This window comes from Juglans regia, chromosome 6 (genome assembly GCF_001411555.2).
Source record: "Juglans regia cultivar Chandler chromosome 6, Walnut 2.0, whole genome shotgun sequence".
NCBI classification, from domain to species: Eukaryota; Viridiplantae; Streptophyta; class Magnoliopsida; order Fagales; family Juglandaceae; genus Juglans; species Juglans regia.
Window position 1 is genome coordinate 932,649 of NC_049906.1, and position 26,582 is coordinate 959,230.

General features: G+C 35.2%; 1 protein-coding gene across 1 annotated transcript; it reads left to right on the forward strand.

Moving 5' to 3' along the window:
• Positions 1 to 11,282: 11,282 nt before the first annotated feature.
• Positions 11,283 to 15,113, forward strand: LOC108991517 (laccase-14-like). Its single transcript, XM_035691227.1, has 7 exons — positions 11,283 to 11,387; positions 12,116 to 12,267; positions 12,639 to 12,880; positions 12,980 to 13,105; positions 13,368 to 13,938; positions 14,065 to 14,423; positions 14,980 to 15,113. The coding sequence occupies exons 1-7, from the start codon at positions 11,283 to 11,285 to the stop codon at positions 15,111 to 15,113; spliced, it is 1,689 nt and encodes a 562-aa protein (XP_035547120.1).
• Positions 15,114 to 26,582: the final 11,469 nt, after the last annotated feature.

The following is a 26,582-nucleotide window of genomic DNA, read 5'->3' on the forward strand; positions in this document are numbered from 1 at the left end:
ACTCAACTCAACTCACTTCAACATCCAAACACAACCTTAGACTTTTGAGATATAAGTGCGTTAGACGTTGAGTTTTAATAAAACTCTAATATTGATCACTTGAAAACGAATAAGCCCCTTCACCAAATGCTCATATGCATGGGGAGATTTTACAGTAACTCGATTTAATGAAGATGCATGTTCAATAAAAGTCTATGCAAATATTGAAGTGGATGCGTCCGACACAGGAATTTGTTAAACTTAATATTGATTGCAGTAGTTTGGGCAATCCAAGTCGAAGTGGAGGTGGAGGGATTCTTCAATATGAGAATGGTCATATGAATTTTGCCTTTGTTAGGTTCTGTGGTATTAATTAAAACAACATTGTAGAAATAAGAACCCTATTTGATGGTCTTAGTTTATGTGCTAAAATAAATATTAATCACATGATAAAGGTTGAAACAGATTCTAAGCTAGTCGTTAATTGGTGGGAGAAAGATGTGCAAGTTCTTTAGCATAGCCAGAGATAGTGGAAAGAGGCTAGATTGATGGCTCGTTCAATGGTGGTATGTCTTTATCATTCTTTTAGGGAAACAAACCATGTTGCAGACAAATTAGTTAAACTGAGCACAAGAGGTACAAAGTATTTATTTAATACCCAAGATAGCCTTCCAAAAGATATTATGGGAGCTATTCGAATGGATCGAGCATGTTTACAAGTTATACGACATCGATAACATTTTTTTATTATATTTTGTTGTGCAATTTATGCTTTATTTTGTCTTGATTTGATGGCAGGTTTTGTTAGCACGCACTTTTGTGTTTTGATTTGTTAGGAATTCCTATTGGATTAAAGTTAGTAGTTTTCATTTGTGTTCTTGCAGTTCATTTTGATACCTAACTAGGTTTAGAATTTAGGATGATATGTAACCCTTAGATATCTAGTTGTAACCATAGTTTTCCTCCTCCAGAAAGGAGGGTAATCAATAAAAATAGGGTTACATAAATTATAATAATAATAAATAAATAAATCACTTCAATATTTCAATTGTCTTCATTAATTTTCCTTCTTCAAATGCTTTCAATGCCCAAAGTCTCTCTCTTTCATTAATCTTCTTCAGAGATGTTCCCAACTTCTTGTAATATTTCGAGGGAGGTTATGTTATGTCAAGGTAAATAGATCAAGATTAGGATGCAGAACTGATTTTTGGAGTAGATTAGAGGTGATGTAAATTTGGTTCCTAGCTATGCCACAAACCATATCCTTTCTGATGAGTAGAATAACTTTTTTTTTAATAAAATGATCTTGAGCCAAAACATATCCTTTCTAATGTGAAACCATGGATGGCAGATGAGAATTAGTCTATTGATTGTACTAGCTAGTGAGCTCCTAGCTAGGTACGTGTGATGCGTATCAAATGTTTGATTCTTATTAGCTTTTAAACTTGGAGTACATAAGGCGTTGCTATATATAAATTAGATTCGTTTGAGGTGATTTGAATCCTTAGATCTAACTAACTTTTGCAGGCCGCCCTAGCAATAAAGCTTTAATTATATATCTTGATAATTGTCATGTAGAAATGTGTGAACTATTCACTATAAATTTTAAAAATTATTTCTCAAGGAAAAAGAGAAGAAATCATGCATGCATGCATGCTTCTTTCCTTTTTCTACTTCGACACTGAAAGGAAAGCCATGCATGCTCATAATCTTAAATTCCACGTTGGTACTGTCGTACTTTCTAATAATAAATTTTGTAATTTTACTTTGTTTATCCAAAAGGCAGCGTTGCTATTTGTGTGTGTGTTTGTACATATATATATATATATATATATATATATATATATATTCTTACAATCTGATTCTCCTTTAGTACTTCTAAATTCTAATGAGGACAAATCAATTACCTAATTCTGATGTGAAAAAGTAGTGGTTTTATCCCATATAACACCTAGAGGGGGGGTGAATAGGTGCAGTACAAATTATGTGGACTAATAAAATTTAATGGCAAGAAGTAAATAAAAGATGATACAAATCATGCAAATAATCAACACAAGGATTTGGTCACGAAGTGGAAACTCATTTGAAGAACGTATTCAAATTCTAAAACCACTCCGGGTGTAAGCCACTACCTAAAATCCACTATAGAAAAAGTTCATTACAACCAATTTAGAGACACTCACAAAACCTTTGTAGTTCCTAAACTTGGCTTGCAACATCACGAGTGACCCACTCGATCTCTACACGCATGTAGTGTCGGAACTCCGACCTTCTATAGCTTTCCACGAGAACCTCTCGATCTCTGCATCAACAGCAGCTCCGGAAACCTTCCGGCCAACAAAACGTCCACTTCAATGGACTTTGAATGAGATTTGATCTTGAGAGTGGTGTGGTGGATTTGTGTTTGTCCAAAAGAGATTCACAAGGTGAGGAATAGGTTTCTCTCTTTGGCTCTTGAAACACTTAAGGTTTTGCTCTGTTTTTCCACACCACAGAACAGAAATGATCTGTTCTATTTATAGTCCCAGCAAGTCACGGCGCCCAAAACATGAATTTTAGGTTGTCTTTGAACATTGGCTCGAGCGAGGTGTCGAGCGAAGGTCGAGCGCACGTTATCTTCTGAAACCGCTCGAGCGAGGTGTCGAGCGAAGCGTCTCGAGCGTCTCTGGATGGGTTCCGCTCGAGCGAGCGACACATCGAGCGAACCACTCTGGATGGGTTCCGCTCGAGCGCCACGTCGAGCGCACATCGAGCGAACCACTCTGGATGAGTTCTACTCGAGCGCCACGTCAAGCTCACCTCGAGCGAACCACTCTGTCTGGGTTCCGCTCGAGCGCTTCGTCGAGCGAACCACTCTGGATGGGTTCAGCTCGAGCGCCACGTCAAGCTCACCTCGAGCGAACCACTCTGTCTGGGTTCCGCTCGAGCACTATGTCGAGCGCCCATCGAGCGAACCTCTCTGGAAGGTTCCGCTCGAGCGCCAGTCGAGCCATGTTGAGCACACTTCAATATTTTTCATGTACCAATGCATCAACACTTGTTACAACTCAACTTTACATAGGTTTTCACAAGAATATGCCAATTAACACATTTTTCCCTCAACATGATGATCACTGATTAAGTCGCCGCACGGTCTTTTTCCCATATATGTTCCCATTCGACGTTATTCAGGAACATGATGCAGCATGCGCAGCTGTTGTATTTATTGTAAGTGTTTTATTTAAACTCTAAGTCCCATATATCTATCTTGATAAAGTTTGGAATAATTCAAAATTTATCAGTTAATAGATGAGTAATAATGAGATAAGAAAATTCCTAAGAGATAAGATTAACTCTATATCTCTAATCACAATCAAACACAAAGTCTTAAGATTTCTTGATGGTCAGAAGTATATAAATAGTACTGAGGGGTTAAAGGGTCGACCACGTTTCCTTTTGGCATGAAGGTGTTAACGGGAGAGTTCCTTGACCATTTTAACCTTTTAAGTTTTTTGGCTTGTGAGAAAGTCCCTCGACCACGTCGCCTTTTGGCATGAAGGTGTTAATGGGAGAGTTCCTCAACTGTTTTATCCTTTGAGTTTTTAAACTTGGATACTTATTGCAAAGCCAAAAGGAACAAAACAAAAGAAAAAGTAGACAAAACGTGCCAGCATTTATTGAAAATGATATTCCTAGGTAAATCAACAAATGAAATGAAAAGAAAATTACATATCTTTTCTTTAAACGTAGTACTTTCGTAGGTGCTCTGCGTTCCATGGATGAGGTAGCCGGCGCCCTGCAGCATCCTTGAGGTGGCAAGTCCCCGACTTGTGACTTGCCACTACAACGCAAGGTCCCTCCCACCGAGGGCCTAACTTCCCTTCTTCCCCCGAGGTTACACCGGTTTCCTTCAGCACTAAGTCGCCCACTTTGAATGACCTGGGCCTTACTCATTTGTTGAAATATTGCTCCACTTTCCTCTTAGAAGCTGTAACTCTGACTTCTGCATCTACCCTTATCTCCCCTGATAGGTCCAGGTTTTCTTCTAATCTTGCTACATTTGCTTCTCGATCATTTTTTGTTTCTCTGTAGCTCGGTAACCCAACATCTACTGGTGCCATCGCCTCGCTCCCATAGGCTATGACGAAAGGTGTTTGGCCTATTGAGGTCTTTGCTGTCGTTCTGTAAGCTCACAAAATTTTCGAGAGCTCGTTAGCCCATAACCCTTTTTTGTTGCCTATCTTCTTTTTTAGTATTTCCATGATGGTTTTATTAGTTGCTTCCACTTGTCCGTTTGTCTGGAGATGGCTTGGGGAAGAGTACTTGACCTTGATTCATAGCTCTGCACACCATTGATGATAATGTTCGAAATCAAATTGTCTTCCGTTATCAGAAATAATAAATTGAGGTATCCCAAACCTGCATGTTACTGTTTTCCATAGGAACTTTGTCACACTTTGAGCAGTTATTGTAGCTATCGCCTCTGCTTCTGCCCACTTTGTAAAGTAGTCGACAGCTACGATGATGGATTTGGTTCCTCATATGCTAGGGGGCATAGGGCCCACCAAGTCTACCCCCATTGGGCGAACGACTATGGGGATGTTATGGGCTGCAACTTTTCAGGGGGTGCACCTGAGATTGGCGCATGAATCGGGCATTGACCATATTTTTTTGCGAACTCCTTTGCGTCTTTGAGTGCATTTGGCCAATAGTACCCTACCCTTACAATCTTTATAGCAAGTGATCGTCCTCCTGAGTGACTCCCGCAAATCCTCTCGTGTACCTCTTTCATTACATATCCAGCTTCTTCCTCTGTTATGCATCGCAGCAATGGGTTTGAGAAACCCCGCCTGCAAAGTACTTCGTCAATTATAGTAAACCTAGTCGCCATACTTCTTAACTTTCTCGCATCTTCTCAAGATGATGGAAGTTCACCTGTCTCCAAATATTTTTTGATATCATTTGCCCATCCTGACGTGTTCTCCCCAATGTGCAAACTTTCTTCTTCTACTGCTGGTCTAGCTATTGCTTGTAAATCAACCTTCCATGGTAGTGTTTCTTCTTGCTTTGCTGAAGCCGCATGCGCCAATCAGTCAGCCTTGAAGTTGTCTCCATGAAGTATCTTTTCGATTCGAAAATACTTGAGATCTTTGCTTTGTTCCTGTACTTGGTGAAGGTATTTTATTAGCTTGGATCCCCTCGCCAAATATTCTCCCGTGATTTGCCCGACTACCACTTGTGAATCAATTTTCATTTCAACTTCTTCACCCCTAATACCCTCGTGATCGCCAATCCAACGAGTAGTGCTTCATACTCAGCTTCATTGTTTGTTACTTTGAACTCCAATCGTACTGCATGGTACGATTCTTTCCCTTTACTTGTTACTATGTACACCCCGACTTTTCCATCTGCTTGGTAGGCTGACCCATACATACACTTGCCATGGATTCTTCTCAGGTTGTTTTTGGACTTCTTCTTTGAAGTTGCAAAACTCTGTTACAAAATCAACTAGTATATGTCCTTTCACAATGCTTTCTGGTATGTAGCTGATGTCATACTCAGTTCGATTGACCATTTGACCAACCGTCCTGAGGTGTTTGGTTTCTGCAACACCTTTTGTAGGGGTGACAAAGTGATTACTTTTATTGGATGAGCTTGAAAATAAGGTCGTAACAGCCTTGCTGCTACTACCACTGCGAAGGCAACCAACTCCACCTTTGGGTACCTGGTCTCTGCTCCTCTCAGCGCCCTGCTTACGTAATACACTGAGTTTTGCTCATTTCTTTCCTCTCGTACCAACGTAGCAAATACTGAGTCTGGAGTTACTGCTAAGTACAATGACAATGACTCTCCTGGCTTGGTGTGACTAAACAATGGTGGCTTAGTTAGATACTCTTTCAACTGAGAAAACGTTTATTCGTACTTGGCGTCCCACTCTCGTGCTTTCTTAAGCACCTGAAAAAAAGGAAGACATTTATCCTTTGATCAGGATACAAACTTGTTTAGAGCTGCAATCTTCCCCGCTAGTTTTTGTACTTCGTTCAAGTTCGTGAGTGACTTCATCTTTGTTATTGCTTTGAGTTTTTTGGGATTTACTTCAATCCCTCTCTCTGACACCATAAAACCGAGGAATTTTTCCGACTATACTCCAAATGCACATTTTGTTGGTTTGAGCTTCATTTGGTACTGACGTAAGACTTGAAAAGCCTCTCTAAGGTCTTCTATGTGTTGTCAAACTCCATACTTTTTAATAGTAGATTATCGACATACACCTCCATACTTCTTCCGATCTGGTTTTTAAACATTTTGTGGTTGCCCCAGCGCTCTTCAAGCCGAAAGGCATCACTTTATAGCAATACAGTCCCCGATCAGTTATAAAGGCGGTTTTCTCCTGATTAGTCTTCTTCATTATTATTTGATTGTATTCCAAGTAGGCATCCATAAAGCTTAGCATTTTATGACATACTATTGCGTTCACTATCAGATCTATCCTTGGTAATGGGAAGCTGTCCTTTAGGCAAGATTTGTTAAGGTCGGTAAAATCCACGCACATTTGCCACTTCGCGTTGGACTTTTTTACTAACACCAAGTTAGATAGCCACTTTGGATAACATGCTTCTTTGATGAATCCAGCTGCTAATAACCGATCAACCTCCTCTGCAATTGCTTCGTACTTCTCGGTACTAAAGTTTCTCTTCTTTTATTTTACTGGACGTATCTTTGGGTCTACGTTCAGCTCATGTTCGATGACTTCCTTGCCTATTCTGGGTATATCTTTATGACTCCATGTAAATACATCTTTATGGTCTAGGAGGAAATTTATCAGTTGCTATCTCTCTTCCTGTGCCAATTTTGTCCCGATCTTCACGTGGCTTTCGAGATGGTTTTATTCAAGGGTGACATACTCTAGAGGCTCATCTTCCTCTCCATGCTTCAGGGTATCTTAATCCCTAGTTTCTAACTCTGTTGCCATTACCTATGGTCCCAGCGGGAGGATCATTTGTTTTTCAAAATCCACCATGCTGACCTCCCTTTGCCCTTGTTTGAGCTCATGGACATAACATTCCCTAGCCAAGACCTACTTGCCGCGTACTTCGCCTATTCCTCTTGGTACGTGTACCTCGCCTGTTGGGAACTTCATTTTTAGATGATGGGTTGAGGTAATGGCTTTTAATGCATTCAATGTGGGTCGCCCAATGATAGCGTTATATGCCGGCCGAGTTCTCACTACTAAAAACTTAGTCATCACCGTGGCGATATAAGGGTCTGTGCCTACAGATATTGGCAATGCAATAGACCCCATTGGTTGCACCGCGTCTCCAGTGAACCCTTTTAGCATAGTTGGTGCTGGTTTCAACTGTTCTTCGTCAATTTCCATTTTGCTGACAGCATCCTAGAACAATATATCCGCCAAACTCCCATTGTCAATCAGCATTCTCCTGGGAGTAAAATTTGCCACCAACATTGTAACCACCAAAGCATCATCATAGGGATACACAACCTGTCGGCAATCTTCCTCGTCAAAAGATATCGTGAGTGATCCTTGTACTCGAGGCTATTTGACGGGCCTCTCTACATTTTAGATTTCTTCATATCTTGCCCACCTTGCATAGGTCTTTCTTCCAGAGGAAGTTGGGCCACCTCCTACATACATGTCGATGATAGTGTGTATCTCGCCTTGAGGTTGGTTTCTTTGGTTTTCATCTGCTCTCACTCTTCGGTCCCTAGGTTCATTTGACCTCCTTTCCCTTTTAGGTGATTCCCATCGCCTAAGGCTCTTACTTCTTCTATTCTTGTGTTCATTCTTCCTTTAGTTTGTTTGCCATCGGAGGGGGGGTCATGTTCTGGGCGATCAATCGTTCTAACTCGCCATTGTTCCTCATTTCTTCTACTTTTTGCTTCAGGTTGTAACAATCCTAGCTTCTATGTCCGCTTGACTTATGATAAGTGCAGTACTTCTCGGTTTGCCGTTCTTTCTCAGTTGGTTCTTCTTCCTTTGTTTTTTCTGAATAGTATACATAACCGCCACTATGCCTTCTTACATTACCATCCCGCCTTAACTCTTGTTGGTCTCTCTCCGCCCTTTGTCCTCTATCTTGGTCTTTCCTCTTTCCTCCTTTCGCTTCCCGTTCACTCCTTCTTTTTGGTTGGGTAGTTAAGGAGATCAAGGTGTCTTCAGCATTAACAAAACCATCAGCTCTATCCATGAACTCTCCCTAAGGTGGAAGAGGGTTTTCGGGCCAGCTCGGCCATAAAAGGGTTCCTTGGCTAAATGCCTCCCAATAGTGCTCCTAGCATGATTTTCTCATCTTGGTCGTCGGTCGTCATCTTTTCTTTATTGAAGCGTGTCAAATACGCTTTCAAGCTTTCATCGTCATCTTTGTTTGACAGTCAATAAGTAAGCGGCAGGTCTCCTGCTTTTCTACTCGCCATGAATTAGGTCAAGAACTGTAGGCCCAACTCTTCGAAACTCTCTATGGAGTTTGGTTGTAGTGCACCAAACCATCCTCTTGCCGATCTTTTTAGAGTCAAAGGAAAAGCTCTACAAACAATCTCCCTCGGGAACCCGTGAAGTATCATATGAGCTTTGAAAGTCTCAAAGTGCTCCATGGGACCTTTCGAGCCGTCATATAGGTCCATTGCGGGACTTTAAATTTCGCGGGCAGGGGCATCGCCAGGATTTCCGTAGAAAACGGTAGATTTATGCTTGACAGCAATTGATCTTCCGAAGAAGACATTCTTATCTTCTTGGCCATTTCCTCATATTTTTCCATCTAGCTACATACGTCGTGGTGCAATTTCTTTGCTTTCTCGTTCTCTTGATGGCTTTTTCTCGCACTATTTACCTCAATCTCTACCCTGTCTGCCTGACTGAGTGTCAGATCCTCGCCTGATGGCCCATTTCGTGACTTAAGAGTCTCATTTTCCTTACGTAAGGAATCCATCTCCGTGGTGAGCTTCTTTATCATTTCCTCCGTCTCCGCGATCTTCTCCTCCATATTTTATGAAGTTTCTCCCTGATCTCTAATTGCCTGAGACCGAGTAGTGAGGGACATGTGAAAAGCACGTAAAGTGTGAGACGTAAATAATCTCATAGACAGCGCCAACTGTTATGTATGTGTTTCACCCCCACCATTTCACGATTAGCTGCAACCAAAGTGTAGAGAGCACGGGGGTCCGTGGGAACGCCTCCAATACCTAAGTCAGTAATTTGTGGATAATGATAATAATAATAATAATTCGATCATTTTACTTACCTGGATTTTTATTTTATATAGAGTTATGTGATCTATCTTTGCTCCACCGTGGATAATGGCTATCCTTTATTCAAATTCAAATTTAGAGATAGGGATTTATCTCTTAACAAATTCGAATAATAATCTCGTTTATCCTTTACCATTGACTGAATAGTTATCCCGTCGATATTTAGCTTATCCAGTCGTTATTAGTCATGAGGTGGGTTTCTTTTGTACTAGACTAGACTTCTTGATTATAATATGGGCTTTAGTTGTTGCAAAGGACCCAGGTCCATCTTGTGAGCTAACCGGTTAGAATATCCTCTCCAAAAGCCATTTCAAGTTAAGGCCATGGTGTGAATCATTTGACTTCAATTGTCGTAAATTCTCGTTTAAATTGAATTGAAATAACCTTTTCATTCTCACGTTTAAATTGAATTGAAATAAACTTTTGTCTAAACCGTAAGAGACATGAACTGCCTCATCATTTCGTGGCTGTCACGAAACATATAATATATAATTCTCCCAGTTTGGCCACGACCATGACCATGCATGCACGAAGCAGTTTCAATCACGTGATCAATGCATTTACCAAACATTTATAGCATGAGTAATACTATGTATAGTCTTAAAATATATAAAAATCATGAGTCATTTTAAAAAAGAGTAAGATTTATTATTAAAAAATTATTATTTTTCCTGTAAATTCATATTTATTCATTTTTTTTAAATGATTACACGGTGTTTACAAACTCACTATAACTATTATTTCTCATAAAAAAAAACATACATAAATAATTGTTTTACATGAATTTGTTACATAACTTTTAATATTATTATATTTTGAATATAAATTTATCAAAACCAACAAAATTAAATAAGTTCAGAAAATTACTTAATAAGTTAAGACCACAATAGAACTTGTTATATATATAGCGGATGCTTAATTAATTTGAATTATCCCGAGGTACATACATATGTGACTGACATTATGCCCCACGCCTTATGTACCATTAAATAGTTAATTAATTAGAGCTAGAGCTTTAGGGTATGTTTGGATAGTGAGAAGTGTTGAGAAGTGTTGAGAATGTTTATAAATAATAATAAAAAAAAATAATAAAATATTAAATAATAATAAAAAGTAAATGAAAAGTAATAAATAATAAAAAAATAAGTAAAAAATAATAATAAAGTAAAAAATAATAGTGTGAAGTACTCTCACTTGGAGGCTTGGAGCTGGACATGAACCAATTATAAGGAAGGTGCCCGGCTGGATCGAGGTAGACCCATTTTCATTTTTTCTTTTTTTTTGAAAGACATACGATGGTACTGCTCCATTCTAAAAGAGAATCTTACGAATATAAATATAGTTTTTAAAAATAAATTTATAAATTGACGTAATTTTATAATATAATATTTTAAATAATTTATTTTATTATAAAAATATTTTTACAATTCAACGTACTAATATATCAAACTATGTTAATTTATAAATTTATTTTATAGGATCTGTTAAAACATTTTTATTCTATATATACAAGTCGCGACCACGATGGCACTTTCAATTAAAAGAACTCTGATATATATATATATATATATATATATATATACACACATACATACATACATGCATGCATGCATGAATATATAACGTTATCCCATTCTGGGTGAGATCGAAGTACTAGATCATGTATAGAATACGATGACTAATGCTAAGTTGAAATTGTTGGACAGGCCTGGCCAGTCTTCTAAAGCATGCATGCATATATACTAGTTAATGCGAACAAATTAATTAACTGATGATCATCACTACTTAGAACGTGCGCGCGCATGCGGTTATATTTATCCCATGTGCATGTTTTCAATTCGGATTTGTTTTGCAAATAATTTATTCATTATAGATTATTTTAAATGTATACAGTGCCGAGCATTTATCTATAAATAGCACTTAGAACTCTTGCTGATGCTCACAGAACAAACAAACAGCAAAGCAACATAGAGAGAGAGAGAGAGAGAGAGAGAGGCCAGGTACTTTTCCTGTCTTTAAAGATTTCTTTCTCTGGTAGGCCGAAGTGCCGCAGACAGAACATGAGATTGAAGAATCTAGGTTTGGTCCTAGGATTTCTAGGTTTTTGGCTTCTGTATGGGGTGTCCTTTTGCATCGCATATGATGTCCACCACTACAGCTTCATTGTAAGTACTGCTTTTCAATATATATACGTACAATTGTAAGTACAGCTTCATCGCATATCATCACCACGCTTGCTCCTTTCCCAATATATATACATGTGTATATATATATATATATATATATATATAAGACCATCGTGCATGCACGCTGACTTGCAGTGCATGCGAACGATATATAGTCAATTAAATATTTGTTCTTTCGATCAGTATGTGGAAAGAAGTATTGCTTTATATATCCAGTATTGATCAATATGCTAGCTATCACACACAAGGAGAGAATTAATAAGAAATTACGCACATGCAGCTGCGCTTGTCAATATATATCAGCTAGCCTGATCATCCATAGAGCATGCATGCATTTAAAACCACTGTACATATATATATATATATTGTAGATAAGAAATGCTAAGTACATGCCATACAAGTTTTTATAAAAAAATGGATCCCATCAAAAACTAATTTTTTTTTTTTACGTTTTTTTAAGGTGGAATCTGTTTTTTTTTCAAGGACTTGGCCTTGTTTATTTGGAGATTGTAGAAATCATTTCTCTATACTAGACGTAGATAGGCTGTACGTTTGCATGCAGGCTGATAAGTTTGCTCATTTTCCATAGGATTGTACGTTTTACTGATCATCCGGAATAGACAATTCAAATTTAGTACCATACGCTGTTTTACATATATATAGCATTTGATGAGTTGATCGAAAATGAGCATACATTGTGGTTGCAGCTGAAGGAGACAAATTTCACAAGGCTGTGTGAAGAGAAGACTATTCTTACTGTAAATGGCATGTTTCCTGGCCCAACAATTCGTGTCCGCAAAGGCGATAGGGCATTTGTTAACGTTCACAACCATGCAGATTATGGTGTCACTATTCACTGGTATAGTAATGACCGGCCAGTATACCCTATCTAGCTTCCCCCTTCATTCTCACAAATTTGCAACACCTAATTGTAGCCGTCGAGCCAACTTGTTTCTTTTAATCATAGAGGACGAATCGACTTCCATGCATACTAGTTGCAGGTTTCTGTATTTAGTTCGTAACAGAGACCGCGAATCAAATTGATCTGCGCAAATCAAAAGTTATACTCTTAATTTAATAATCTGCATGTATGCAACTTTGTTTCCTAGCTAGAGACCACGATCCATGATAAGGTAGTACTGTTTAACGTTTGAACATGATATCAAAAAGCTATGAGACAGATTATTTAAATTAATTGATGAAAGTTTTTTTAATGATTTTTATTTACAGGCATGGAGTGAAGCAACCAAGAAATCCATGGTCAGATGGACCGGAGAACATCACACAATGCCCCATCAAACCAGGAAAAAACTTCACCTATGAGGTCATCTTTTCTGATGAAGAAGGAACTCTTTGGTGGCACGCCCATAGCAACTGGACACGTGCCACAGTCCATGGAGCCATTATTATTTACCCTGATGTGGGAGTAACCCCAAATTATACATATAATGCAGAAGAAGTCATTATACTCGGTAAAAACCGTAAAATTCATAGCTCAAATATTATGTTACCATTTATGTAAAACTCAATAGTACTGCTATAAATCCGAATCTTCGTCTAACTTTCTGCAGGAGACTGGTATAAGGAAAACTTGACAACATTAGTGAATGCAGCTGCAGCAGTCGGCATTGATCCAAACGTATCAGATTCTTATACCATCAATGGCCAACCAGGATATCCAAATAATTGCTCCACCGGTATGCATAAATATATATATATATATATATATATATATATATATATATGAGAACTGCAACACTTGTAAAGAGATTTAATGTAATTTTATAAAATTTATTAGATCTACTTTATAATAAAAATAATTTTACAATCTGAGGTACTACATCAAATCAAGTTGTATATTTATTTTTACGAGGCTTTATAAATTAGGATTGAAGATTAATCGGATACCGCTCGTCTACTATATATATTAATTTTGTCGTACGTATGCGTTGCATGCAGAAACAACGTATGCTCTACCGGTCCAAGAGGGCAATACGTATCTTCTTCGAATTGTAAATGCGGTGATGAATACAGAGATGTTCTTTGGGATCGCAAAACACAACCTCACAGTTGTTGGACAAGATGGTGCATATACAAGCAAGTTTGACACTAGTTACATAATGATAACCCCAGGACAAACAATGGACGTCCTGCTCACAGCAAATCAGTCTCCGGCCGATAACTATTACATGGCTGCTAGTTCATTCGCAGCTTCCGATGCCCCTTACGATGAAACCAACACTTCAGCTCTTGTCGTGTACAATAATTCTCCATCCTCTATTCTCTATCCGCAACTCCCTTTACCCAATAATACAAATGCTGCAATCAGCTTCACAAGTCAAATAAAGAACTCAGAATCGGTTAATCTCCAAGAAGGATTTGATGAAAGAATCATTATTACAGTTTCTGCAAATCAATTGCCTTGTGATCTTGATAAATGTGACGGTCCACAGGGTAACAAACTATCTACAAGCTTAAACAACGTAAGTTACGTGTCAACAAGTATTGATATATTGCAGGCATACACCAGGTACGTACATTCTTATCCCCACAATTAATATATATTCCATTGTTGTCGTTGTGACAAAGTATAAATATTAGTCATCCTCAGATCTACTTACATGAAAATTACAACCTTTTAATTTGCACTTTGCAGAGGCTTGCTTGGCACTTATGAAGAGTTACCTCATAACCCTCCATTTCCTGGCACTAACTGGACAAACATTGAGAGGGATGATCCGGAATATATATTTCCAAGCCAAGGGACGAAGGTTTTGACGATAGATTATGGAAAATCTATTGAAATAGTGTACCAAGGAACTAGTATTGGGAATCCGGAGAACCATCCATTGCATCTTCATGGTTATAGCTTCTACGTGGTCGGGACGGCTTCTGGAAACTTTACCGAAGAGGCCTATAAAGAAAATCTCAATTTGGACAATCCACCTAAAGTTAACACTGTTGGAGTTCCTAAAAGCGGTTGGATTGCCATTAGATTTGTTGCTAATAATCCAGGTTAGCAATTGTCTTCGATATATAATAGTGCTACTTATTATAATTAGAAAAGTGCTAAAAATATAAAAAATTATATAAACTAAAATCACAAATTGACGTGATTTTATAAAAATTGACGTGATTTTATAAAATTTATTATATCTATTTTATAATAAAAATAACTTTATAATTTGACGTATTATATCAAATTATATTAATTTATAAATTTATTTTTATGTAATTCTTATATGACTAAAATATTTTTCTTATCTCATTATCTTGCTATATATATATATATGTCCTTTATAAATTATGAATATTTTACAAAGATAAACTCCCACGTGGGAGAGACATGAAAGAACTCGAAAGAAGACACTCACGAGTACTTGGTGCGATCTGATCAAATTTATCATGTTTGTGTAACGCCTTGAAGCAACTTCCATTCTTTTTTTCTGCATCTGCCATCTGCAACACTTTTGTTCTGACAATAATCAAGTAAATATTTGTGTATGTGTGTAGCTCTTGTAGTACTAGCTAGCTAATAGTACATGAGTTGATTCATATATATATTTTATAGGGGTGTGGTTTATGCACTGTCATTTTGAAAGGCACGTCACCTTGGGCATGGCCACTGTCCTCATAGTGAGGAATGGGACAACCGAGGAAACAAGCCTGCTGCCGCCTCCAGTTGGTTTGCCGGAGTGTTCATAGTTGCACGGAAATGCTCGGGTGCAATGTCTTACATATATGGACTTGTAGAATGGGAAGTCATGGCTTGAAGTAGTAGTACTTAGCTAGCTAGGTCTTTCATGATGAAAAAGTACTTTTCTTTTAGTTTTCTAATCCTGTACTCATGAATTAACGAGCTTTCAATTACGTGTTGATCTAACTGATCTGCGGTACTTGAGATGCTTTGAATAATATACGTCGAGATGTTTTTCATTTAGAAATAATGCAAAGGTACTCAAAGAAACGTTCAAGCGCAAACCTTGGGCTTGGCTTGGGAACTGAGGCTCATCAAATTTCAGGCTTGTGTAAACATCTTTTAAATCTTATTTTCGTGTTTGAATCTTAATTAATAATATATATATTATTTATAATCAACAAAAGATATTTATAATTATAAATTATACAACTGTCACATAATTACTTTAAAAAAAATAATAAAACATGAAATTCATATTTAAAAAATTAATTTTTTAATAGTTAATCCCACCTTTTTTCAAAGCGATTATACGGTATTTATGCACTTCACAGTTGTATGTAAAATTACCCTTTATAATATTCCTCTTCCGATCACACGTTTTACACTTAATTCATGTAAAAAGCAGGCAGAAGCATGCACTAGCTGGCGTCCGTCTGTGCATGAATACTAAACAATATTATTGTTAGGAAGTAAAGGCCGGATAAGTAGTTCTTATCAATTTGTCGTGTGGACAATTTAGGCACAATGTCACTTTCCACAAAAGCTAGCCATGAGATATGCACTCCTTTTCAATCCACAAATGTATATAATTAACGATTATTTTCCTATTCCTGAATTATTAATTGTAATTAAGATCAAAATTAAAGAGTACGTACCCAATCTAACAATTTCTTTATGAATTTTGAGACCTAAATTAATTAAGAGAAAGATGAAATATTTGGCCATGATCTAACAATTTAATTAATTGGTCTTTGAAATGAGAATTAATGCTTATTATAATTATAAGCTGAATAGTGCACTGATCAGCCATCTGACATGAGCTTGGAGGCCAGTCCTACTAGCTAGTTGATATTCTTATAGCATATACTCGTAAAAAGTGTCACAACATGATAGACAAAGGGTACTCTGTCTGTCAATATAATTATTTATATTTTTAAACTATTTTATTATTATTTATAAATATTTTATCTGAGATAATATTACTCTAGTATCCGAACGGAGTCATGGCTTCGTTTGGATGACAAACATCTCTCAACTCATCTCAACTCATCATTACAATTTTTTCAAATTCTAATATAAAATATAATAAATAATTTAACTTTTTCAAATCTTAAAATAATAATAATAATAAAAAATAATATTCTAACAATATTTTATCATCTCAACTCAACTCAACTCAACTCATTTCAACATCCAAACGCAACTATAGACTCTTATTTTTCACATTTTTCTGTGAAAAACATAAAAAAAAAAAAAAAAGCGAAATTGTTGACTGCAACCCATGCATTAATATATATATATATATATATATATATATATATATTTTAAAAGAAACACCCATTCATATCGTTTTCAACAGGCTGGTGACAACGTTCTCTTTCATATAACGGGAATAGATAAGATTTCTTATGCAGCACGACAAGCTTACCAAAGTCTCTCTTTGGCATGTATACATTGAATCACCAATATATATAATGATCATGTGCACGATATGATAAAAATTAAAAAACTTGGATCGATGATGGAGAGAGATAATCTTAGATCTGAGTTTTTGAATCCAATCGATGGCCGGCCGGGATCGAAGCAGGAAAGTTAAGGGCATCTTCTTAAATTTTTTTTTTTTTTAATTATTTAGCATATGATGATACTGATCTTATAGAGAACACAACTGCATCATGCATAATTTAAATCTCACTAATTAACAAGAAAGAAAACCTATTAATCCTATTTTATCTAACTTCATTAATTATTAATCCAAATATTATAAAAGAGATTTGCTGGATCAGCCTGTATCCATTGCACATCTCGCATATTTTTTTTTTTTTTTTTACACTCAATGCATTGAATGTGCAGCGGATACGGCTAACAAAAATTTTTTCATTATAAAAAGTGCATGGCTCGTGAAAAAGTTCATATCATTACTATTTTGTTCATATCATCATTCAGATTGTTTTTTTTAATAATAAAAAAAAATCGTAGGACCAAAATTGAGAGAAAGTTAAATAGTAGGGGAGCCTACACTACATTTATATATGCATGTGTCGTGTGTGTGGGTACGTACCATAGGAAGTAATTAATTGGTGGGGGCACCTGTATATATTGAATGAATAAATATAGATAGAAATTATTATTGAGAGTATTTATTTTGTATACATAATGTGATATCATATAGATCACATATCTTTTCAAATAAATATTAAAAATAATTAACTAAAAATAGTTATACAATATACATTACTATAATACTTCTCTTCAACATTACCCATATTGAATGAATGGAGAGTGACGGCCTTATGTTTATCATCATCTTTCTGCGCCAAAAGAAGCGCGCTGGTCCATATATAATTCTTTCATTGATTAATATATCTTTCTATTATATTATATAAGTGGCTATTTAATGTGATCAAACAAAAATTTTTATTTTTCGTTAACTTCTTATTAAATCAACGTTAACTCATCACTGCAGCTTTGACAGCAGTTATTTTTTTATCCTTTAATCAATTTTCAATTTTTTATATCTTTATCTATTGAGTATTAAATTATTTTAAATTTATTATTTTTCTTCTTTATGTTTTAACCGTCAGTACACCACTTTCATGTATACTTTTTCTCTGGATTTATACTTTGGAAAATGATTTATCTTAAACACATTGTACAATATATTGTATAATAATATGTTAAATGAAGGATATATTTATAAAATCATCTTATTTTATAAGATGATTTTATAAATATATCCTTCATTTAACATATTTTATAAGATGATTTTATAAATATATCCTTCATTTAACATATTATTATATAATATATTATATAAAATGTTGTGAATGTATCTTATACTTTTTTACTGTACCGGTTGTCAGTCCACATTTTCAGTGTATAATTTTTTTCTTTTCTCTTTAGGCTGATCTTTGTCTTATGCAGGTTGAAGCAGTACATGCATACAGATAATTGTACCTTTTACGTTTTTAAATTTTAAAAACAAAGCTAAAAAAAAATTCTAACACGTAACCTTTGCATCTTTTACGTTTTTAAATTTTAAAAACAAAGCTTTGAAGAAATTTTGCACGTTGCCCACCAGCTGAAAAAAAAAAATTGTTCACTACAGAAGAAATTTTGCACGTTGCCCACCAGCTAAAAAACACGTAAAACATTAAAAAAATTATAATGTAAAAAACAAATAAAATATCACAAAAGCCATTTTAAAAAAAATATTCTTAATAAGTGGGTATAAAAAATACTTGAACATTACTGAAAAAAAAAATTTGTGCGTTGTCTGGTCTTGGCTTAGTGATGGTCCTATTATTGCACTCCTACAAAATAAAATAAAATATATATCAGAAAGATTTTTAAGAAGAATACATGTAAATGGATAAAAAAAATGTACAAAAAAAAACTATGCCTGTTGCTAAACACAAAAAAGCATATGCATGCATGATTTGACGAGTTTTTTTTCCATATCTGATTTGAGAGTTTTTTCTTTTCTCATGTCTGGCTTGGTTGGTTTTTCAGTTTTTGATTAGTTTTGCAGATGTTTGATGGGTGATAGGTCGCCTGGGAGGAGATGGGACATTGCACTTTAAAATATAATGTGTTTTGAGAGGCCAAACCAAATCACTTGACAGCTATACAGCCTAGCATCCTACTAAACAAATTCTGGTCTTTGCTCCTCATACAGCCTCGCTTCCAACTAAATAAATTCTGGTCTTTGCTCCTCATATTCTGAAATTGAGAATCAAGCAGATTTGGTTGCAGGGGGAGAGGAAAACATCTGTTCTGGTTGGTATTTCTCTTGCATTCGTAGTTCATGTAGTTGGCCTTTACTCGTGGTATCAAAATGATAATTTTTTGTATCCATTAGTGATGCTTCCTCCAAAGGCTATACCACCTTTTTGGCCTGCTATTTTCATCATCATGATGAATGGTATGCTTCTCTTTGACTGTTATTGTGAATTAATGAAATCAATAATATTTTTTTATGATGAGGAATCTCAGGAACTGTGCAAACACAACATGACTTTTACTTTATTAAACCTTGGACCTATGTGGCTGAACGGTGTGGGCTTTTCGGCTTTAGGTTGGTATCTCTTAACTTTCTCATATTTGTCTTATATGATTTCATTAATGAAGTTGCTTATACGATTTCATATTTGTCTTTTGTATTGATATTTGCATCTTTTTATTGTTTGTGTTGTCTTATATGATTTCATTAATGAAGTTGCTTCTACGATTTCATATTTGTCTTTTGTATTGATATTTGCATCTTTTTATTGTTTGTGTTTATGATCCTCCTCCTCTATTAATACAAAATACATTTAAATAAAGAGGATTATTTTGTGTTTATCAATACAAAATACAAAAGACCCTCAGATTCAATCTAGGGTCTATCACCATTCTAGACAGTTCCCACATAGCATCAAATTAATTTTTTCGCCACAAGTCATACCCATCCAACTATATACATGCTTATAATTTTTCTATATGACCATTAATACACAGGTGCCTCATTGTAAATCTTGTGTAAATTGTTTCCAAGTAAGAGAGAGAAAATCAGCACAATCACAGACACAATCACAAAAATCCAAAATTTCGGATTCAAAAACCCTAATAAAACAATTACATGATATCATCTACGGGATTTGAAATTTCAAAGTAATTTTAAAAACACAAAAAGAACTTACCATGGGGAATCGAAGATAGAGAGGGTGAGGTGAGGCCGAGGGTTTGTGCGTGGTATCACTGGTAGGCTGCGGCTAGGTTGTCTGCGACGAAGAGTGGGGCTGAGGGACGGGAGAGTGGGGCTGAGGGACGGGAGAGTGAGGTGAGAGAGTTGAAGAAAAGCGGAGAGAGGACGTGGTGGTGGGAGAAACAGAGAGACACGAAAACGAAGGTAGGTGAGTTCGTTCGGGAAGAAGAAGAAGAAAAAAGGAGAAGAAGAATGGAGGAGAGGACTCGTGAGGCGCATCAGAGAGGTGAATTGAAAGAGATAAAACTCTTAGGGTTTCTTTTCAGTAGCGCCAAAACGGCGTCGTTTGTAGGGCTGGGCTCCCTTTTTCGGTGGAAGGCCTCTGCTCAGTGTACACGTGGTGGTGAGCCGTTGATGGAGAGCGACGGTGGAGTAGGCAAAGCCTTCGGCACGAAGCAGAAAAAAAAAACGGAAGAAAAAAAAAAAGTGAGGTCGATGGCGCAACGAGGGAGAGGAGAAGAATAAGATGGAACCCTAGGGTTCCATTTGATTCTTAGCCTAGAGGGGCCAGGCTTCATAAGGTTCCATTTGATTCTTAAACCTCCAAAACGACTTAGTTTTGGGGTGGGCTTAGACGGGCCAGGCTTCAGAGGGTAAACGAGTTGGGCCTTAATTTACACACATACTAACTCAAACAAACAAATCTCACTCAAAACATTAGACACAAACCACACAAAACAAAGACCCTACCAAAAATAAAATAAAATAAAATAAAATCTACATCTACCATAATAATGATACAAAATAATACCACAAACATTAATAAAATATATATTATTACGTGGCTGACAGGTAATATATAAAAGACTATCATGTGAAAATAGGAATTTTTTTTTTTTTTTTTTGCTTCGAATGGCGTCGTATGGGTTGCTGAAGTGTTACAGGCTGAGTTTTAGATGTAAGAATTTGGGCTTTTTATTTTTGGGCTTTAAATCCGAAAAATACATTAGTGTTCAAAATAATTACCAACCTAATGTTAAATAGTTATTCATTACTCTATTTAAAATATTGTTCCTGTTATTTAAAATGTTATTGATGTTATTTTACTATTTTACGTAAAATAGTAAAATAAAATAATGAAAACGATAATAATAATAATAATAATAATATATAAGAAAATAATATATAAGAAAATACTTTAACACAAAATACACAACATGGATGTTGTATTTTGAACTAATGTTTTTGTTAGGCTTGTATTAAACTTATCGGAGACAACTTTACTAAAACTATCGATGTTATAAATATGTGTTAGATTATGTTATATTTTAAACTAATGTTTTATAAATATCGATATTTCACCGAACTAGGCAAACGTGCTTTGCACGTTGTTCCGATCTAGTATATATATATATATATATATATATATATATATATATAACTCACTATAAAAAAATAAATTTTTATGATCAATTTATTATAATCAAAAGATTATTTGTAATTAATTTTAATTATAAATAATCATTTTATTAGAATTAACTGATCGTAAATAAGTAATTTTTTTTATAATAACTTTTCCGTTTGCCTGCCCGAGTACTCACAATATTCAAATTTTACAATAATTCAAGCAAATTAATCACTTTCCACGCACACAAGCCATGAGATATGCATGGACAATTTATGACGTCGTTTTCAATCAACAAATATTTTATAACGATGTTGTTTCCTGTAGATTCTTTTCCCATTCCTGAATTAGGTATAGAAAATCTCATATATGCTAATTGTTTCAAAGATATAAAAATTCAAAGAAAGAAATTATTAAAAATCCCACATGACTAATTAATTAGATTGACAGAAAGCTAGCTAGCTAGATTAATGCAGATCTAGAAATTAAAAGATCAAAAGACCCATTGTACCGCAAACAATAAGATATAAATATTACTGAACAAACTATATATATATATATATATATATATATATATATATATTTATAGATAATTGATCCGGGCTTGCTTTGTCTTTTAAATGAGGATTAGTGCTTATTATAAGAATAGAGCTGCATGCACCAAGCCGTTGCTAGAATATGCTCGTACGTTAAAAGTGTCAAAAACACGATAGACATATATATAATAATTGTTGTTTTTCTGTGAAAAAAGCAAACACAAAAATTAAGAAAAAAGAAATCATCGATGTTATATGGCATTAGGTGTCTGAGAACAACATCTCCATTAATTTCAGAATATATAGATCCTCGGTTAAAAGTTTTTCATAAGGATGTTTGAACCAAAATAGTACTCCTGATGATCAGTCTATATTTTATATATTTGATTTACATCCAATATATAATTTCTGAAAAAAATGATAAATCTACAACTATTCCATAATTATTTTACAACTTTATTTAAAATGGAGTTTAATTACGTTTGATGAAATGATATAATTATAAAGATTAATTAAAAATGAGTTGTAAAATAATTGTGAAATAGTTAAATTTGTATCATTACCTAATTTTTTATTGAACATGCATGTACGTACGTACTTTTTGGTAAAAGGTGACTCCGTATATATGTTTTTTTTTAACAGAACATATGACAAATTAAATTATTGAATGTGATAATTAGCCTATCATGTCCTTTTCTCTCCTGCATGTACGTACTCTACTATCAAGAGTACTAGTGATAAACATATAATATTTTACACAATATTTTTCATAATATATATATATTATAAAATAAAAATATTTTTATAAAATGATGTTAGTTTTATAAGGTATTTTATAAAAATATATCTCCTTTTAAAATATTGTTGTATAAAATATTGTATATATAAAATATTGTATAAAGTGTTGTGTGTTTATTAATTTTATATTATCAAAAGATGAGTTGTGATCGCCCCTAGATCGTGAGATGATTGTGTATTGTTGCTGATACTAAGATGCACTACTACATGTCTCAACTACTCTATTATCAAAGGGTAATGCTACAACCATCGTTCCCCTTTTCTTTTTCCTCCCACTTGACTTGAGCATGCCACGATGGCATGCATTCACTACAAGAAAATAGGTCTATTGCGGCGATTTTTGATCTGTTGGGATTAATGTCGCCGCAATAAGTCTTTATTCACGGCGATTTCATGATCGACACGGCTTCCAAGCGGTACGTATTATTGTCGCTTTTTTGCGGCGATTTTAATAATAATTGCGGCGAAAATTTTCGCCGCAAATATTATTTTTGATTTTGCAGCGACTTTAGTGATAGTTGTGGCGAATTAAAACGCCGCAAAATTCCAAAACATTCGGCCGACGCACAAGTTCGCTGCAAATCCCAGTTTAATGTCATCGGCGCCAATTCCTCCACAGAAAATCAGATTTCCCCCCAAATACCTCTTTCCCCCCAATTCCCGATTTCATTCGACCCCATTTTTTCCTAGTAGTAAGTTCGCACACCCCCTGAATCTGGACCGGGCGATTCTGGAGCTGAAGATCGCGTGCCCCTCATTCCACATTTGAAGCCTCCCCGCGGTCCGTTTCCGAGTGATTGTTTTAGGAAGGCCAATATCGGCAGTTCGGTGTGGTCCAGCGACAGGTATCTGTGATTCCCCTTAAAGAAATACATCTCCCCCTTGATCCTCGCATTTGTTGCTTATTGCAAAAATTATGCATTTTCGTGGGTACTGATTAATAGTGTGTCTTAATGGATTTGTTGATCTGTAGCTTATGCATTCTGGTTTCTGAGTGAACTTTTTTTTTTTTGCGTTGATTTGTAGCTTATGGATTTTTATTAGCTTCGTTTGGTTTATCCATGGCCCCTTTACTGGTGCATTGCTTGTGTTTGTCTCCTTCGACTGTCTTAGGTTCCAAACTATTATATGTAAACTTTATCTCTTGTAAATTTTATCTTACTATTTCTTGTAAATAGTTTCCCCAACTGAGATAAAATTTTATCTCTTGTAAAAATGTAAACTATTTCTCTTAGTATTTCACCATCAAGAAATTAAGTGGGAGAAATTTACAAGTAAACCTCTTAAATATTTTTGGCGAGTAAAAAAATTATCAAGTCATTGAAAAACACTTCTTTAACTATTAAGCAAAAACAAATACTAATAGATAAGAGCCAGAACAGCACTCATTAAATAAAAACATATTCTCCTAAAGTATCTATTAAATTCAAAATATGATTTTGGGATTGATAAAAAAAAACCCTATATATATATATATATATATATATATATATTTTCTCGCATCTAATCTCCAACAATATTTATAGCACTCATTTCATGGAAAGGTCACCATAGACCCTGTGTTAGTGAACAAGTGAGGAGTAATATAAAAAGATGTACTGGCCTAGAAATCTCGGCCAACTTACTTTCTTTGCTTGGGATCAAGCGCAAGCTGGGCAACTGTCCAAACTATGTCAGCTATATAAATATGTTACTGTATATATATATATATATATATATATATATATATAAAATATCATATATGAGGGTGTTATATATCTGGTTCTTGATTGCATGCACAGCAGCAGTTAGCTCAGCCGACACCACCCATCAGAGACCAATAAAGATATAAAAAATGATTAGAAAAGTTGCACCTTTTACAAGCATATCAAGCTTTAATCAATTCACAAGCCAGCTAGCCAGTAAAGGATTTAGTGGTTGGGACAATTTTACTCAATTGCTTTCTGCTTAGTGTTGCAGAAAGCAAAAAAAAAAGCTAAAATAAAAGCTTTCCTAGCTAGCTGTCTGTATGAATTACTGATCAGACAACATTATGTGTTAAAAAATGAGTTAGGCATCATATAATATGTTTATATATGTCTGCTTTAAACCTTTTTAATCACCAACATAAATACTCTTAAATGGGCAGAAATATGCAAATTAAAATGTTGGAAGCATTCAAATTGATCATCATCAAAACCGGCTACTCTTAACAGCTTTTTGGAGGATTTGTAGATGCATGCATATAATCTAGAGATCAATTTGGTGGACTTTAGAGTTAAAGCTGATGTGTTTACTTGTTAGTGGAAAATCGTATGGCAGCATACATGTTAATTAGATCGAGAAAATATTCCTTCCCAAATGTATCTTTAATGCAGGAAATAAATTAAGAACCATATATAAAATCTGATATAGAACCTGCAGTTAAATTGGTAAAAAGTCCGCCTCCTAATCACATAGCTAGCTAGCTGGAATTTAGTTTCGGTCGTATTTTTGTGGCATTATTCCCTACAAAAGTTTGATGGAGTCTCATTGTTCCCACACACTTTCTTTATTTATGGTCAAACATGCAGTATATAAAGAGTTTGTATGTATGTATTATATATATTTTTCTTCGATGGGCTATGAACCCAAATTTCAGCATTATATCCTAATTAATTATTATCTAGCTGCTGATAATAATTGATATTTTGTGAATTTCGGGTTTAGGTTCAATTCATGAATAAGAAAGAAAGAAAGAAAGGGCTAGTTATGAAACTTTTATCTCTCTCTCTCTCTCTCTCTCTGTGTCTCTCTCTCTCTCTCCATCTCTCTCTCTTTCTCTCTCCATCTTCCTGCATACTGATGGCACCCATGACTTTCAATTCTTTATAATGTTCCATATTATTATTTAGCCATAAAAATGCAGTTATTAGCCACGTATTCATTATATAGAAGAGCATAAAGTTCAATACCTCCCCCCTACCCTAGAAATCTATGGCTCTAATTGCATCTTGTGTGAGTTTCAATTTGGAGTCATTTGATCTAAGGGTTCAGTACAAAAAGGATCTAGGGAACACCAAAAATGCTCATCAAAGTATTGATATCTTAAGGCCTCTACACCACACACTGCTTACATTATTTGAAAATTTAAATTTTATAAATCAAATCTTAACATTTAAGTGAAGTGAATGGTGTGCTTTACATACCGACTTGAGAATAGAATAATTCAAGTAAGAACCATTATTTACTAAAATGGCAAGATGAGAAAAAGCAATCTCCACGATTTATTTGCCTACCCATATTTGGATACCAAATTAAAGTAAAGAATATCCGATCAAATCTATATGAGCCCATCAGAACCTTAGAAAGATTTAGAAGATCTTCTCTGCCAAAATTTCCTCTTCCTCTTTTCCTTTTTCTAGCTTTCTATGTTTTTCATGTGAGTTATTAAGCATCTCATTAATGCACAGGAACAATGAAGTATATTAATCAACTCTAGACGGAATATTTTGTGTCATGGGTATTAGCAGCAATATAAGGTGCTGCAAATACTTTTTCGCAGCGATAGAAGAGTGAAATCTCGTCATTAATTGCGGCGAAACTAATTATATTTGCAGCGAAAAAAATCGCTGCAAATAAAAATTTTTTGCAGCGAATTTTTCGTTTCGCTGGCGAATTTTTTAAAAGGCGCAACAACTACGACGGACTGTCGACGCGCATAAATCGCTGCAAATAAGTATTTGCAGCGATTTTTGTGGTTATTAGCAGCGATGTGAGGCGCCGGGAATGGCTCCGTTTCTTGTAGTGATTTCTTTTTCCCTCGCTTACTGTTTCGTCTTCACCTTCCAAAGAACACTTTGTTTTTCCT